At 48.5% G+C, this 17,111-nt stretch overlaps 2 protein-coding genes across 2 annotated transcripts in view; one reads left to right on the top strand and one right to left on the bottom strand.

Moving 5' to 3' along the window:
- Positions 1 to 841: 841 nt before the first annotated feature.
- LOC143419988 (uncharacterized) lies at positions 842 to 5,370 on the top strand. Its single transcript, XM_076887851.1, has 2 exons — positions 842 to 1,867; positions 4,670 to 5,370. Exons 1-2 carry the CDS (start codon positions 842 to 844, stop codon positions 5,156 to 5,158), a joined length of 1,515 nt encoding a protein of 504 aa, XP_076743966.1. The 3' UTR covers positions 5,159 to 5,370.
- A 5,902-nt stretch (positions 5,371 to 11,272) lies between these two features.
- Positions 11,273 to 17,111, bottom strand: part of cavin1b (caveolae associated protein 1b) — a 33,404-nt gene continuing 27,565 nt past the window's right edge. The window contains exon 2 of the mRNA XM_004570355.5: positions 11,273 to 14,207. Coding sequence (XP_004570412.1) covers positions 13,329 to 14,207 — 879 coding nt within the window. The 3' untranslated portion in view covers positions 11,273 to 13,328. The remainder of the gene's footprint in view (positions 14,208 to 17,111) is intronic.

Raw genomic sequence — 17,111 nt, forward strand, 5'->3', positions numbered from 1 at the left:
ATGGAACGCCATAACCAAGTGGCCGGCATAGTGTACAGGAACTTGAAATTGAATATTACTTAAACTCTCTTAAATTAACTTCCAATAAAAAAGGTTATCATTGATTGAAATTTATTCAGAAATGTTTAACGAATGAACTGTCACAACTTTCTGTCATGGCTCGCTGTGTGGCAGGCAGGATGAGGACCCAAAATGCAAACTCACGGACTCAGGGGATAAACTCAAAATCACAGCTTTAATGCTGGAAGGCAGATCACAGGAAATACAAAACTTAAACTAGGAACTGTGGAGCAGGGAAATTATTTTACTGCTATTGGTAAATAATCATCATTATTACTATTGCATTAATAATATAATCTGCAGCATTGATATTGTATTCAGAGGTTTAAACAGTGTGTGTGTCTTTCAGAAAGACTAAGTTGCAGTTGACAGGAAGTTGCAGAGAGTTTGCAGGAGTGAAAGCAGAGTCTAAGTTATTCTGAGGAGCAGGTTAGACGAGGCTGTGGCGGAGGCGTGGCCCCGGGCGCAGCTGCAGGGGAGGAGTGCAGCAGAAGGCTCAACAGGGCGGCGCTGCGAGGCCGGTAAGAACAGCTGATGGTGTTTATGTACTGATGATGGTCTCCCTCCGCTGTGTTTATAGTGAGACGGGGAGGGGCGGCCAGAAGAGAGATCAGCTGGGCTCGTGAGCTGTCAGACTGTACGACTGAGTCAGCTGTCAAAACTCAACACTCAAAGCTTCAATAAATGTGGAAGTTGGCAGTACATACCTGTGTGTGCGTGTGTCTGTGCCTGGTGTATTCCACAAGTGGTGTCGAAACCCAGGATAAGTGCCGGTGGGGGAATGTCCGACCCACAGGCCGCGCCACCCACCCAGCCTCTGCAATTCTTGGCGCAGATGCTAGCGGAGATGGCGACGATGAGCCGGGATCAGGCGGCCGACCAGCGTGCCCACCTGGCCGCGCTGCAGGAGCAGACGGCCCGACAGACGCAAATTCTGGAACGGCTGGTCGGGGCCGCTGCCACGCCGAAGCCCTCGCCACTGTCGGTGGCGGTGCCCCGGATGGGGGACGGGGACGACCCACAAATTTTTTTGGAGACCTTCCGTGCCACGGCGGAGGCTTGCCAATGGCCGCGGGAGGAGTGGGCTCCGCGGCTGCTCCCCCTGCTGTCTGGGGAGGCACAAACAGCGGCCCTGAGTCTGCCTCCGGCGTCGAGGAGCAGCTTCCCGGACGTGAGCCGGGCGGTGGTGGACAGGCTGGGGCTCACCGCCGAAGACCATCGCCGGCGGTTCCGGGCCTGTCGGCTGGCTACAACGGACCGACCATTCCCCTGGGCCCGGCAGCTGCGCGACGCGGCGGTGCGCTGGCTGCAACCGGGGGCATCGGAGGGCGAGACGAAGCTGGTGGACAAGGTGGTGCTGGAGCAGTTCACGGAGGGGTTGCCAGCGGAGACGGCGAGATGGGTCCGGTGCCACCGGCCCGCAAGCTTGGAGGTAGCAGTGACGCTGGCGGAGGACCACCTTGCCGCTGGAGCAGGGGAACCCGGGGACGCCGGACGGAGGCCGAACAAACAGGCCCCAGTGCCGGCCCCGAGGCGCCGTGTGCCGGCACCAGGGCAGGCCGAGCGGCTGCCGGCGCTGAGCCCCACTAACCCTTTCGCGGCGTTGGTGCCGTCCAGGGGAGCCGAGCGAAGTGGAGCCGCCCCCGAGCCACGGAGAGCAGCACAGACGCCGGGGCCGGAGTGTTGGAAGTGCGGGCAGCCGGGGCACCTGAGGAGGGATTGTCCGCTTATGGAAGTGGGGCAGGTGTTCCGCGTTGCTGGCGCCCCAGCACCCTCCCCCGGTCCAGGAGGGACATACAGTATTCCGGTAAGGACTCGAGGGGGTATACGCCAGGCGTTGGTGGACACGGGCTGCACGCAGACCCTCGTACACCAAAGCTTGGTTCGCCCCGGGGCATTGCTGGAGGCAGAATGGGTGGAGGTGAGGTGTGTGCATGGTGACGTTCACAGGTATCCCATAGTGCCGCTGTTATTAAAGTATAAGGGCAAAATGCATAGAGTAACGGCGGCGGTTAGCCCGCGCCTGTCGCACCCCCTGATTCTGGGTACCAATTGGCCGGGGTTTCATCAGCTACTGGGGCAGTACGCGGGGGTGCGATCACGACCGGAAGCGGGGTGTAGCGTGTGCGCGGCATTCAGCGGTGACGCGGGGTCGTCCGACACCGACTCCGGGGGGGAGGAGCCGGCGGGTCCCTCACGGGACGTCCCGCCGGCCCCGGAAGTGTCCCCCATGGGTGATTTCCCACTGGAGCAGTCTCGTGACGGCACCCTACGCTCAGCCTTTGACCAAGTGATGGCTATTGATGGTCACGTGGTGCGCCCTGAGGCCGCGCAGACCTACCCGCGTTTCGTCTTATTAAACGACCGGTTATATCGAGTGAGTCGTGACACTCAGACCGAGGAAACACACACCCAGTTGTTGGTGCCGCAGGGCCGCCGGGAAACGCTTTTCCAGGCGGCCCACTATAACCCCATGGCAGGGCATATGGGCTACGAGAAAACTCTGGAGCGAATAACGGCCCGATTTTATTGGCCGGGCATCCGAGCGGATGTGCGCCGCTGGTGCGCGTCCTGCCCGGACTGCCAACTTGTTAACCAGCCGGCCATACCGAAGGCGCCGCTGCGCCCTCTCCCCCTCATTGAGGTCCCGTTTGAGCGCATCGGCATGGACCTCATCGGGCCGTTTCACCGGAGTGCACGCGGCTACCGCTTTGTGTTAGTCCTGGTGGATTACGCAACGCGGTACCCGGAAGCAGTTCCGCTGCGCACCATCTCTGCAAAGAGTGTGGCGCAGGTACTGTTTCAGGTCATCTCCCGAGTCGGAATCCCGAAAGAGATACTGACTGACCAGGGCACGTCGTTTATGTCTCGTACACTGCGGGAACTGTACGAATTACTGGGCATTAAATCTATTCGGACCAGCGTCTACCACCCTCAGACTGACGGGCTGGTGGAGCGGCTGAATAAGACTTTAAAGTCCATGATTCGGAAGTTCATTAACGAGGATGAACGCAATTGGGATCACTGGCTAGACCCTCTGTTATTCGCAGTGCGGGAGGTGCCCCAGGCCTCCACGGGATTTTCTCCCTTTGAACTGCTGTTCGGCAGGAGGCCACGTGGGGTGCTCGACCTGATTAAAGAAAGCTGGGAGGACGGTCCGAGCCCCGCCAAAAATGAGATTCAGTACGTGTTGGACCTGAGAGCAAAACTCCACACTTTGGGGAGGTTGTCACGGGAGAATTTGCTCCAGGCTCAGCAGCGTCAGCAACGCCTGTATGACAGAGGGGCTAGGCTCAGGCAATTTTCACCGGGAGATAAAGTGCTTGTGTTACTCCCTACTTCCAGCTCGAAGTTGCTCGCCAAGTGGCAAGGACCCTTTGTGGTCACACGGCGAGTCGGGGACGTGGACTATGAGGTCGCTCGGTCGGACAGGGGAGGAGCCACGCAGATTTATCACCTCAATCTCCTCAAACTGTGGCGAGAGGTTGAAACCGCTTCTCTGGTGAGCTTGGTGAAGGAGAGAGATGAGTTGGGGCCTGAGGTGCCAAATTCTATCATTCCCGCCTCCCTCCCTTGTGATGACCATCTCACACAGGCCCAGAGAGCGGATGTTGTCGCGTTGCAACAGCGTTTTGCGGACGTGTTCTCCCCCCTGCCCGGCCGGACGTCCCTCATCGAGCACCATTTCGTGACGCAGCCTGGCGTGACGGTGCGTTCACGGCCCTACAGGCTCCCGGAGCACAAGCGAAAAATCGTGCAGAGGGAATTGGCGGAAATGCTGAGGATGGGAGTAATAGAAGAGTCGCACAGCGCCTGGTGTAGCCCCATCGTTCTGGTGGCGAAGAAGGATGGGTCTATACGGTTCTGTGTCGACTATCGCAGGGTGAACGAAGTGTCACGCTTTGATGCCTACCCCATGCCTCGGGTCGACGAGCTCCTGGACCGGTTAGGCACGGCCCGCTTTTTCACGACACTGGACTTAACCAAGGGCTATTGGCAGATTCCCTTGTCTGCCGAGGCCAGGGAGAAAACGGCCTTCTCCACTCCGTACGGTTTGTACCAGTTCGTGACACTTCCGTTCGGCCTGTTCGGGGCCCCGGCCACTTTCCAGCGTCTCATGGACCGGGTACTGCGTCCGCACGCAGCGTATGCTGCCGCCTACCTGGATGACGTGATCATCCACAGCGACACCTGGGCGGAGCATGTGCTGCGGGTGGCCGCGGTCCTGGAGTCCCTGAGGGGGGCGGGGCTCACGGCCAATCCGAAGAAGTGCGCGGTTGGACGGAGGGAGGTGCAGTATCTGGGGTACCACCTGGGGGGCGGGCAGGTGCGTCCACAGGTGGAGAAGACGGCGGCTATCGCATCCTGCCCGCGCCCCAGGACGAAAAAGGAGGTGAGACGGTTCTTGGGGTTGGCGGGTTACTATCGTCGCTTTGTGCCGGGGTTTGCGCAGCTAACCAGCCCCCTGACCGATCTCACTCGAAAGGGTGCCCCGGATCTGGTCCAGTGGACGGGGCCGTGCCAGGCGGCGTTTGTGCAGGTGAAAAGGGCTCTCTGTGGGGAGCCGCTGCTTCACACTCCTAACTTTTCCCTCCCTTTTGTTCTGCAGACTGACGCCTCGGACAGAGGGCTGGGAGCCGTTTTGTCCCAGCAGGTGAGGGGGGCTGACCGCCCTGTCCTGTACATCAGCCGGAAGCTAGCGGAGCGCGAGCGCCGGTACAGCACCGTGGAGAAGGAGTGCCTGGCCATCCGGTGGGCGGTCGGCTCCCTGCGCTATTACCTCCTGGGACGCTCATTCACCCTCTGTTCGGACCACGCCCCGCTGCAGTGGCTCCACCGCATGAAGGATGCCAACGCCCGGATCACCCGGTGGTATCTGGCGTTGCAGCCCTTTAAGTTCAAGGTGATCCATAGGCCGGGGGCGCAGATGGCGGTGGCCGATTTCCTCTCTCGCTCGCGGGGGGGAGTTGGCTCGGCCGGACGGCTCCCCGGCCTCGAACGGGCGGTGGGGGTGTGTGGCGGAGGCGTGGCCCCGGGCGCAGCTGCAGGGGAGGAGTGCAGCAGAAGGCTCAACAGGGCGGCGCTGCGAGGCCGGTAAGAACAGCTGATGGTGTTTATGTACTGATGATGGTCTCCCTCCGCTGTGTTTATAGTGAGACGGGGAGGGGCGGCCAGAAGAGAGATCAGCTGGGCTCGTGAGCTGTCAGACTGTACGACTGAGTCAGCTGTCAAAACTCAACACTCAAAGCTTCAATAAATGTGGAAGTTGGCAGTACATACCTGTGTGTGCGTGTGTCTGTGCCTGGTGTATTCCACAGAGGCTATTTGAATTACTAGGTTATTCAAATTGTCTGTTATACTTTTATATTCTTTTATTAAGCTTTTAGTAGAGGTTCTTGATTAGAACATTTATTCAATATAGCACATATAGTTTCAGTTAGGTTATTACACATAAGGATGAGCCTCTGGTCTGGTAAAAGGTCAGAAGTGCAACGGGTGAATTTAGAGAGCATTTGAGGACGACACACACACACTCAGTTAGAGAGAATCATTTATAGGTGGAAGTTTAATCATGTTTTGCTTGGGGTTGCAAAAGAGCAGTTTGTCGCAGAACTGCTGCTGAGGTGTCAAGATGACAAGAGAGCATCCGGCAGTGACAGGATGTACCGGCCATGAAGATAAAAGACAACATTCTTTTAAACTGTGTTAAAAGTCATTGTGGTTTTGATTTGACGTATGTATGTATTCTGTCTATGACGTATGAAGGGGCGTCATTAATTCAAACCCTGATGCTATAAAAATCTGTATATGCTTTGATTAAGTCGAAGATTAATTCCTGTCTTCCCACGCGTGTATTCATTAAAATCAATTGTTTGACCAAGATCTTCTGGACCTGGTTGTTTGTACTCTCCTTCCTCAATTATGTGAACCTTAACAGAACCATAAACTAACACTTGCAGAGAGACACAGGGAAATCCACGCAGCATGAGGGGGAACGCGACACAGAACTGAGGGAGACGCAGACATAAATACACAGAGGGTTAACGAGGGAAGTGGGAGCACATGGGGAACACAGGTGACACTAATAATCATAACGAGACAGGGCGGGGTGAACATAACATGACGTATACAGGTGCGGGTGTCAAGGCTCGGCTGTGTGGCAGGCAGGAGGAGGACCCAAACGCAAAACTCGCAGACACGGGGATGAACTCAAAATCACAGCTTTAATGCTGGAATGGCAGAACATGGGAAATACAAAACTAAACTGGGAAAAGTAAACTAACATACGTAGAGAGACACAGGGAGATCCACACAACATGAGGGACGACGTCACGCTGAACAGAGGGAGACGCAGACAGAAATACACAGAGGGTTAACGAGGGAAGTGGGAACACACGGGGAACACAGGTGACACTGATAATCATAACGAGACAGGGCGGGGTGAACTGAACACTGACGGGAGAGGTGAAACAGGAAGTACAGAGGTTCAGACAGGAGGAGAGAGAGCACGAGTAGAACACCAACGTAACAGGCAGGGGAGACACGGAATAAACACGAAAGGGGACGAGGGCTCATAAATACATAGAGGGGCACACATGGGGGGAGAGAGAGCACGGGGAGAACTTAGACATAAAGGGCAGGGGAAACATGGAATAAAACATGGAGAGACGAGGGCTCACAGATACACAGAGGGGCACACAGGGGGTAAAAGCCATGAAGGGAAAACACTTAGGGAACAACACAACAGGGCAACTCAGAAAACATGGTCTAAATAAGGAACAAAATACAAACATACAAGGAAACTAAGAACACTGGGCCAACATGGCCCAGGACCATGACAGCGGGAATCACAAAGTAAAATAGGAAAACGCGAAAAACCTTTCCGTAGTCAGGAGCGAGCCATGGCTCCTCCCGTAGCTCTTCCTCCAGTTGCGCGCATGCGGCGCGCTGCTGCTCCTCGAGGTCAACGTCCATGCCCCCCACAGCTTCCTTGTGTTGCTCAGTGGAGGGCGAAACAGGCCGTGGCGGTGCGCGACGGCGGCGGGAACGCCGCTTTCTCTTTGGAGCGGCCGTGGGCAAAGCCTGGCCTTCCGTGGCGACCGGCTCCTTGCCCTCCGACCACATCCGTACCAGGCAGGAAGCAGGAGACGAGGGTGGGCGGTTGGTCTGAGGTGGGGCAGCTGACGAGAGCTCCTCCTCGGAACTGAGCCAGGGCTTCCGACGGAGCTCGTCCTCCCGATACGCCCGTAACACCTGCTGCCGCTCCTCTTCACTGAAGTCACTTGCCTCTGGCATCTCCGTGCTCCGCGTAGTGTAGTCAGGCGGTGGCGAAGATGTGGAAGCGAAACGTGAACAGACAGTGTAACGGTGGTGAGCCTCATAGTTCCGATTCTGACCGTTTCCGGCTCTTCATGCTGGAACAGCTGCCCCGGGCGGATGCCCACAGTGGAAACGAGAAAGTCCCGGATGTGGGGGCGCAGCGCGCCGAACAGCCACGGGAGTCCGGACCAGGGTTTTAATAGTTTTGCAATTTTCATTAGTTTTTATTTTTATTTAGTTTTGACTTCAGATTTTCAATTTTATATCAGTTTTAATTAGTTTTTACCAGTTGTTTGCTAGTTTAGTTTAGATTTTTTGAAAATCCTTAGTTTCAGTTTAGTTTTGATTAGTTTCAGTTATAGTTTGTGTTTGCAATAATTAAGTGTAACAAAATCCCAGTTTCATCATATCAGTCATTCTCTTCTGCTTATCCTTGGGTATGTTGCTATTCCAGCTACCATACCCTGCACCCTGGACAGGTCGCCTGTCTCTCGCAGGGCTAACACGCAGAGACAGACAACTCACATTCCCACCTATGGGTTCTTTAAATAAATAAATAAATAAATGAATAAATAAATAAATAAATAAATAAATAAAGACAGATGAACAACCATTGATACCAGGCAACTATAAAATGTATATCTTGGCCCCAATGAGACTATTAACTCTTGCAGCACCGGGTGTTCGTAATTTTGGTTCAAGTGAATTGATAAACTTTTTGAAGGCAATTGACTCACACAGTTATGTAGATGTCCCCGTCCTGTTGTCTCGGGATGCATCACGCTGCCTTGCCTGGGTTAGCTTCTGTTTCTGGGGATGAGGGTTGAGTGTGCTCCCTTACCTTCTCAAGGTAAGCTAGGTTAGCCTTCTTGTGTGAGCTTTTCAAGTGCACTTTAAGGTTTGTGGGATTTTTTTCCCTTTAGAAATGTTCCTCATAATTTGTCTCTTTCCACTACAAGACACTTGCTTTATCCAAAGCACAGTCATATTCAAAGTAATCCCAAATTGGACTCTGGCGCTTTCTCCTGACATGATTCTGCGCGTGGACGGAGCAACACAGACGACTCGACTAACGTACTGGCCACCTGCTGGCATAATGAGACAGCAAGAAAAAAATCTGGAAACTAAATTTCATTTTCACCCTTGACTCTTGTATGACACGCACACATCAATGAAACTAAACACATTTTTGCTATAAATTCAGTTAATTTTAGTTAGTTTTGTGAACACTCATTACAGTTTTAGTTAGTTTTCCTTTTTTTATTTTTATTTCAGTTAACGAAAATGTTTTTTCACTTCTAGTTTTCGTTATTTCATTAGTTTTCGTTAACGATAATAACCTTGGTCCGGACACCATCCGCTGTAGACGAACGGCTACGGTCTCCCGGTATTCGCCTCCTGGCAGCGTCGCCCACTCCTGACAGTGATATTCCACCGTGTAGATCAGATCTTCCCGGAGGTCCGCGGAGGGGTTGTGAGCTGCTGGGTCCATGTCGTGGTCGCGTTCTTCTGTCATGGCTCGCTGTGTGGCAGGCAGGATGAGGACCCAAAATGCAAACTCACGGACTCAGGGGATAAACCCAAAATCACAGCTTTAATGCTGGAAGGCAGATCACAGGAAATACAAAACTTAAACTGGGAACCATAAACTAACACTCGCAGAGAGACACAGGGAAATCCACGCAGCATGAGGGGGAACGCGACACAGAACTGAGGGAGACGCAGACATAAATACACAGAGGGTTAACGAGGGAAGTGGGAGCACACGGGGAACACAGGTGACACTGATAATCATAACGAGACAGGGCGGGGTGAACATAACATGACGTATACAGGTGCGGGAATCACAAAATAAAATAGGAAGTACACGGGGGTTCAGACAGGAGGGGAGAGAGAGAGCACAGGAAGAACATAGACATAATGGGCAGGGGAAACATGGAACAAACACAAAGAGAGACGAGGGCTCATAAATACACAGAGGGGCACACAGGGGGTAAGAGTCACGAAGGGAAAACACTTAGGGAACAACAAAACAGGACAACTCAGGAAACATGGCCTAAATAAGGAACGAAATACAAGAAACTAAGAATACTGGGCCAACATGGCCCAGGACCATGACACTTTCAAGTACAAAGTTGTTATGAAGTCTGTCACATTCCCCCTCTTTTTTTCTTTTTTTCTCCTTTATTTATTTATCCTTCTTATTTCATTGTACTGTATATTGTTACTCTTATTTCCCTTGTATGTCTACTGTACAAACCGAACTGGAATGACTGACTGTTCGCTTTATAAGTTCAATAAAGTTTGGGGAAAAAAAAAAACCTCTTCGGCCGCTCCCTTCTGCCGTATTTTGCGGCAAAATTATCCACACCCACCGCCGCGCTATGAATTGTGGGATATATGGGACCACGAAGTGTGCACCGGACCACGTTTGATATTTGGAGAAATCGACGGCGCATTTGGAGTATGCATTTGAAGTACACTTCGAATTGGGACAGCCGTCGTCGCGTGGCGGTGACGTACCCGCACTTGAAATGCATACTTCAAGCGTGCAGACCCTGAATTGGGACACAGCCATAGTCTCTCTTCCACAGCATGTCTTTATCCTGTCTTCCTTGTCTCACCCCAACCAATCACAGCAGATGGCCCCGCCCCTCCCTGAGCCTGGTTCTGTTCGAGGTTTCTTCCTGTTAAAAGGGAGTTTTTCCTTCCCACTGTCGCCAAAGTGCTTGCTCATAGGGGGTCATATGATTGTTGGGTTTTTCTCTGTATCTATGAAGCGCCTTGAGGTGACTTTTGTTGTGATTTTGTTGTGTGTGTTTTGCTTTACCAACATCTGTATTCGTCTGTACAACTGTGACAGTGTCAGACATCCTCAGCACAAAGTGATGCTCAAGTAATTCTGTGGAATGTAGACAACAGCTGAAGAAAGTTTAGTATAAAAGACCAACAGGTTGAAAGATAAAAGGGGAAGAACTAGTTATAACAATAATGTTGGATGCTGTTAACTCTGACGTCATTCATCGGTGGTCAATTTTGTTATTTGAGTAAACGAATCTAATTGAAACTACAATGTTGATATTTGTAATATCTTCTGTCTATAAGTTCATTTAACAATAACACTACTTGTTACACAAAGTACATAAAATTTGATACAAGAAAGAAAATGTTATGTAAAATGTTGCTCTGAAGTATTTTATTGCGCTAATTTAACATCAATCTTGTTGGATTTACTGGAGCTAAATAGCTGAACTCTGTAAAATGTAACCAGTGAACGTTTGTCATGTTCACATAACAATTTTTTAATGTTTTAGATGGAAATATGGTGGCATAATAAAACCCATTCAGTGAAGTAGAACAGATTATTTTTGAGTATGTTGCAGCTGTTGATGGTTCCTTTTACATGCTTCTGTTTGTTTAATGAATAAACTGTTAAATCCTCAGACTTCAATCTTTCAATCCAATAAACGACACCAAACAAGAGCCAGTAGCAGAAAAATAGAACAGAATAGAAAAGACCTTTATTGTCATTGTACATGTATAAAGAAAAATGTGCCTTTTTATGTATGTTCTGTTTTGGCAGATTTGGCAAGTTAGTTTTTCATAGGCACAACCGACATCCTCACCTCTGCTGCTCAACTCACGAATGCATTCTCCCTTCAGTGACGCGCCATTTAAGGGGAAATTAACAGGCTAAGAAGCATCTCCCAACAAAGACGTCACTGACCAAACAAATGTCCTAATTTATTGTGCAAAGTTTTCACACACAGGATATAATATATATATAATATATATGAATAAATGCCTTTGCATTTCAAATTCTGTAATATCAATGTTTTAGTCGTTTTTAAATACAAGAGCAGCAGAAAATGTTCAATAAAGACAAAGAAGCTGTGAACCAAATAGCATTTTAATGAAATCATTAGTGGTTAAGCAAAGTAACATTACAAAGGAAACAAAAGCAAGCAAACGGTTAAGTGTAAAGAACATTTGTTCCATTGGCACAGGCTTCAGTGCAGCTGCATGTTGTTACTGCTCTCACAGACATGGCATTGTTTCCCCCTTTTGGTGGTTTGAGCATCAAATCACCAAAGGTCTCAGCTGCACATCGACAATGCTAAAATATTTCAGCCGTCCTTACATATAAATGTCATTTGTTGCAAGCTGTGCAAACATCACAATTGTTTGACATGTAAATGTGGAAGAAGCGCAGGCAGCAGCGCACTGGCTGTGATTCACATTATATACAAAGATGAAAAGCAAATGGTGATGACTCTGGGAACTAAGCTTTGACAAACACTGCAGAAACCTTTGGGAACAGTTACATGAAGCTCTCTTAGAATCATTTGTCATGTATTTGTAGCCTTCTGGCTTCTGGCCACGCCCCCTGCCCTTACCACAGAACACCTGTAGAAATATATGATGAATGAGCTACAGAGATGCAGTCAGAGCAGAACATTCAAATGCAAATCAACATAAATTCTTGACTTTTAAAAAGAGCTGTTGGTTTTATTGGTGAACACACGTGTAGAGGAAAATATGATGAAATGACCAGACACTAGGGGTCAGTGTCAGTCTGCAGCAGTCACATAAAAGCTCCAGAGAGCACACAGTGATTGTAAAAGCTGAGGATGCGTTGGTCCTTGTGGCAGCTTCTTTACCCAACTCATATCAGACGGTCTTTTGAACAAAAAAAAAACAATAAAAAATGACAGAAGACTTTTTTCAACACAGGAGAAGATCACTCAAAGAAATGTAATGGACCTAACTACCTTCATTTTCATAACGGTTGTTCTTTGGGAGAAATGGCCGTACAATGTTCTGTAAAAACAACAAAGACACAGCGAGTCTACTACAGTCTGTCAGCAGTAAGAACATTAGCCTGATATAAAATGTGATCACATACAAATACACAAATACTCAACAATAACTTGGTAACAGACATCATTGTGCTTCTAAGTAAAGAGTAAATTAAGCAGAATACTATAACATTAGTAAGTAGAGACGGTGGAAGGAATAGCATAGCATGTGTGATACTTGATATTTCTGGATAAGCGTGAATATTTACTCTGTGAATTTATCATTTATCAGTCGGGAATCTGCAGCCAAACAAACATTTCTCCAGCTGTGAGTCAGACAAAGGAAAAAGGGACACTTTCTAAGAATAATTCAGCCCTGCTCACAACAAACTTTCATCTTCTCCCCTTTATCCTGGTCTTTGCTCATGATCATCTCCACCTTTGGAAATCTGAGAGGAATGTCACATATTCCTTTGGATAGTGATTCTTAAGCCATAATGTGTAATCAAATAAAGGAAAAAATATAACTTGTTGTAGTCTTAATAACAGCGCAGCCTTTAGCACGTGGTCCATAAAAAGGACCTTTTGGGGGAGGGGCCTCTGTAGATGATCACCTTATAGAGCTGAAAAGCCAAATGTGTTAGCACTCTTCATGGTTATAGCTCCAGGGTTTCCTCTCTGTTCTCAGGTGCTACTTTTAAAAATCCTAACACAAAGACTGACTCTGACTGTGAGTGCAGAACAATCAGGGCCAGTGGAGCTTTGAAGCAGGCAGACATGTAGGTGAGATGCAAACAGAGCCAAAGGTCAGTTAAAGACATCACCGGCCTCCTGCAAAAGCTCTGACTTAGTTTGGTTGTGTTTATAATTGTTCTGTTTTGCTGCAGAGAATGATTACAATCTGTTTGAATGCTCACTTTTTTTAGGCTGAATTATTGTCTTGGGCACCACCTGTCGGATAATCTGAGAATTACATGTTCCCAGAAAGCATTTTTGTGAACACAATGTTGTCTTAATTGGCAGGAATCATGGCCAAAATCAAAATAATAATAATAATAATGATACCCAGGTTGTAATTAGCCTCATAATTTTCTGTGGTATCTTAATCTTAATGCTAACAATGATCTTGTTAGCATCTGCTTTATATCTTTAATCGCTATCTCTGTCTCTGTCTTCGTGCTCCTGCAAAGCATCGTGGCTGTCCTCCTCTTCATCCTCATCAGCCTCTTCCTCATCACCACCTCCATTCATCATTTCCATCTCCACCTCCACCCCTCCTTCCTCAGCCTCCGCGTCCACTTCACTGAAGGGCTCGGGATCCTGTGACACCTCGACCATCTCAGTGCCTTGAACCACTTCAACAGCACCCTCGCGAATCTTTTTGACGTGGAAGGTGAAGGGGGGCACTTTGTACACGGCGGTCTTGGACCGGGCATAAACCACATGGTCTGGTGTGAAGGCTTTCTTCATCTTGTCGCTGGATGTCTTCATCTTCTGCTTGCGCTCAGGGTTGACGCTCATGCGTGTCCCGAGTTTTCCCATCTTCTTCTCAATGTTGTGGCGGGTCTTCTCCAGGTTTTCCTTGGTCTTCTGCTTGGTCTTTTCTAAATTCTCCTTGGTTCTTTGCCTTGTCTTTTCCAGGTTCTCCTTTGTCTTCTGCTTGGTCTTCTCAAGGTTCTCCTTGGTTTTTTGTCTGGTCTTCTCCAGGTTCTCTTTGGTCTTTGCTCTGGTCTTATCCATCTTCTCCTTTGAGAAAACAGTTTTCAGGTTTTGTACACGCTGCAGGCTGCTGCGCTTGATGCGTTCGGCACGAGTCTCCTCCATGGCCTCCTCGATCTCCAAACCCTCTTCGTCCGATGAGAGGTCCACGTGAGGCTTGTCTGCCTTTTCTCCTTCTTCTCCCTCTTCTCCGGGCTCTTCCACAGCTTCTTTGAGCTCGAGCAGACTGCCTCCTCTGCTTCCCGACACAGACTCGGAAACCTTCATGGATTTTGAAATGTTGAGTTTCGAGGGAACTTTCACTTCATCCTGTGGAGAAAAGAGCATAAATCATGACATTATTTCTTCTGATAGAGGTTTTGTTAACGTACTGTAGCTAAACACATTACTGACATATTATCACATTTTAAGGCTGATAGTGTGTCTTGTTACATATCACAGTCCAGAGCAGCGTTGTGGTTCTGCTGGTTGGTGTATCCAGATTCATACAGGATTAAAAGACTGATTAATGTGGTGAAGTCACAATTCAAATTTTAGCTTTAGGATAGGAGTATTGGTAAAAGGAGTGGTATGTCTCTGCTATCATGAAGTGCTTTATGTGTGTTTGTGCATTGTTCCTCTTTCTGTCGATGTGTGCAAGTACTCACAGGCTAACCAAGCCGAGCCGTGTGACTCACTTCAGGTTTTCCACACAGTGCAGCCATTAGAGGCCATCATAAACAGAGACGATTCTGAGTAAAGACATGAAGCTGTCTCAGAGGAATGAAAGGAAAACGTTTGTGTGGGATGTCAGCTGTGACAAAAGGGGCAAACAACATAATTACAGTGTGCGCACAAAGCTACTCTGACCCTTCTGCTGACATCATTAAGATGTGCTTAACACACATGCGGAGGGGAGGAGAGTGCTCCGGGACATTTAAAGTTTTGTGGTTGAACCATGTTTGTCTCTGCAGGCTGCTGCATGCTCTCATTCTCTGTCATGTCGTGTTAACCTGGAAACTCTGTATCATCGTCCTCCAGAGACGGGACCTCTCAGCAGGAGAGGTAGTGGGATTCTTATTTCTGCACTCATTTGCTTCTGAGATGAACCATTGTGGTTTTTATTACCTCGTGACTTCTAGCACACTGTCTGGAGGCGACATTCTGGAATAGCGGTCCTATCACTCTGCATCTGGTGAGCTTTGCAGTTTCCGAACTTTACTTGTTTGGAATATTTTGTATGTGTGACCTGCCTCGCCTGACCCTGGCCCGCCCTGTAAAGCATTCCTGTATAGAAACACTTCACGCTCGCCTCCATAGTCATTCATTCCCCTCTCTGTTCCATCTTCCACCCACCATATCTTCCCTTTCTCAATAACATTCCAGCCAAGGGAGCCTATCTTTCTCTTTTCTCATAAATTCAGCACTCTGGCCTGCAAATGCAGGGATGGAAGAGAGGGCGGGGGTCTTCCTCTTTCCATCACGGCAACTTTGAATCCAACTGGGCTCCAGACATGTACCTTGTGTACTGAATGTAGTACTTGCTGTATGTATTGTGTGTTTGTCTCCCCTTACACTGCCTTTATTGTCAAAACAGGAACTCGGTGGGGCCGGGACAAAGGACTAGCAGGGATGGGGGATGGTCAGGTGAGGAAAGTGGAGATGCTTTTCTGCTGTCGTATGAAACGACTAATTGCACACATGGGATGATTCTAAGAGTCGTGGAAAACCATCTGGTCCGCAGGAAGATGATAGCATCAAAGTCTTAGCTGGAAGGTAGCACTGAGAGCTAAGTGTGAGCATGTAGAGGAGGGGGGAGGTCTGCATCCATTGTGTTCTGTTCTCGTGGTTTTATTGAGGTATTGTGCTGCAGTATCTTGGGTAAACTTGACCTTAGATGAAGGATTTTGGCTTTCCTGCCGGGCGGGGGTGCTGGAAAATACCTGCCTAGTTACAATTCATTGTGTCTTATATTGAAGTCAAGGACAATGCAGTGGGTGCTGAAAATCACTTAAGAAAGGTTAAACCTCGAGCCTGGATCTCTCCACACTTAAAATACTCCCAGGTACACTTCCTTCCAATGACACCACACCATTTATTATTCCAGAAATAATTTGCATGTCCCAGTAAACAGTAGATTTGGTATTCCAGATTCCAGGATGGGCTTTTGTTTTATACAAACCAACATGCTTCTTTTGCCGTTTGCACCCATATTCATCACATACATCAACAGCACAAATAGGTGCTTAAGTAAAAAAGGGTCATTCCACATATCTTTGTAATGACATTTTTACATATTTTATCTATCAGAATCAGAATATTTTTAAATCCTCTAAAGAAATGACGTACAAATAAACATCAGGATCCTTTCAGCCGGCAGAGAAGGTATTTTGCTTTGGCTAGGACACCATCTGAGCCATCACAGGACAGCAGCACTAATTTTTACAAACAAATTCTTCTAAAGATTTTTTTTGTTCTGCAAATTCATTATAGATCTAACTGCACAGAGCGATATACAAGTAATGACAATTATCAACATGGAAGAGATATACACATCAATAAATCAATAATTATAAGCCAATGAAATCTCGTATATGATTTGAAAATCCATCCTTTCGCTTCCGCCTATCCTTCTCAGGGTCGCGGGAGCCTATCCCAGCTGTCATAGGGTGAGAGGCGGGGTACACCCTGGACAGGTCGCCAGTCTGTTACACACAGGGACAGACACCCATTCACTCCCACCTATGGGCAATTTGGATTAATCCCCCCCAAACTCCATGTCTTTGGACTGTGGGAGGAAGCTGGAGTACCCGGAGGGAACTCACGGGGAGAACATGCAAACTCCACACAGAAAGACCCCATCAGACCCCGGCCTGATGGTGGAATTGAACTCAGGACCCTCTTGTTGTGGAGCAACAGTCCCACTGTGCCACTGTGCTTCCCTGAGAAAGTGTCATTAAAAATTGTACCTTAAATATATTTGAATATACAACCTGTGCACTATTGAGCTACTTCAATAAGATTATAATGTTGACTTAAATACTTTTTTGTGATGGACGGTTCACACACCAGTTTTTTATTCTATAAAAATATTTCTGTTATCCAAAATAAATAGTTCAGAAAACTGGAAAACAGAGTTTTGGAGGATCTGGAGACTGAAGCGACTTCTTTGCTCATTGGTTGCTTTGTTTTCTGTCACATGATCACTGAAAGGCTTCTCATGGAGATGCTGCA

Source organism: Maylandia zebra, linkage group LG8, assembly GCF_041146795.1.
Source record: "Maylandia zebra isolate NMK-2024a linkage group LG8, Mzebra_GT3a, whole genome shotgun sequence".
Taxonomy (NCBI): Eukaryota; Metazoa; Chordata; class Actinopteri; order Cichliformes; family Cichlidae; genus Maylandia; species Maylandia zebra.

Coding starts and splice junctions, on each gene's coding strand:
- LOC143419988 (XM_076887851.1), top strand. CDS start 842: ATGTCCGACCCACAGGCCGCGCCACCCACCCAGCCTCTGCAATTCTTG. Junction 1,868..4,669: donor GAGGGACATACAGTATTCCG/GTAAGGACTCGA, acceptor TTTGTTCTGCAG/ACTGACGCCTCGGACAGAGG.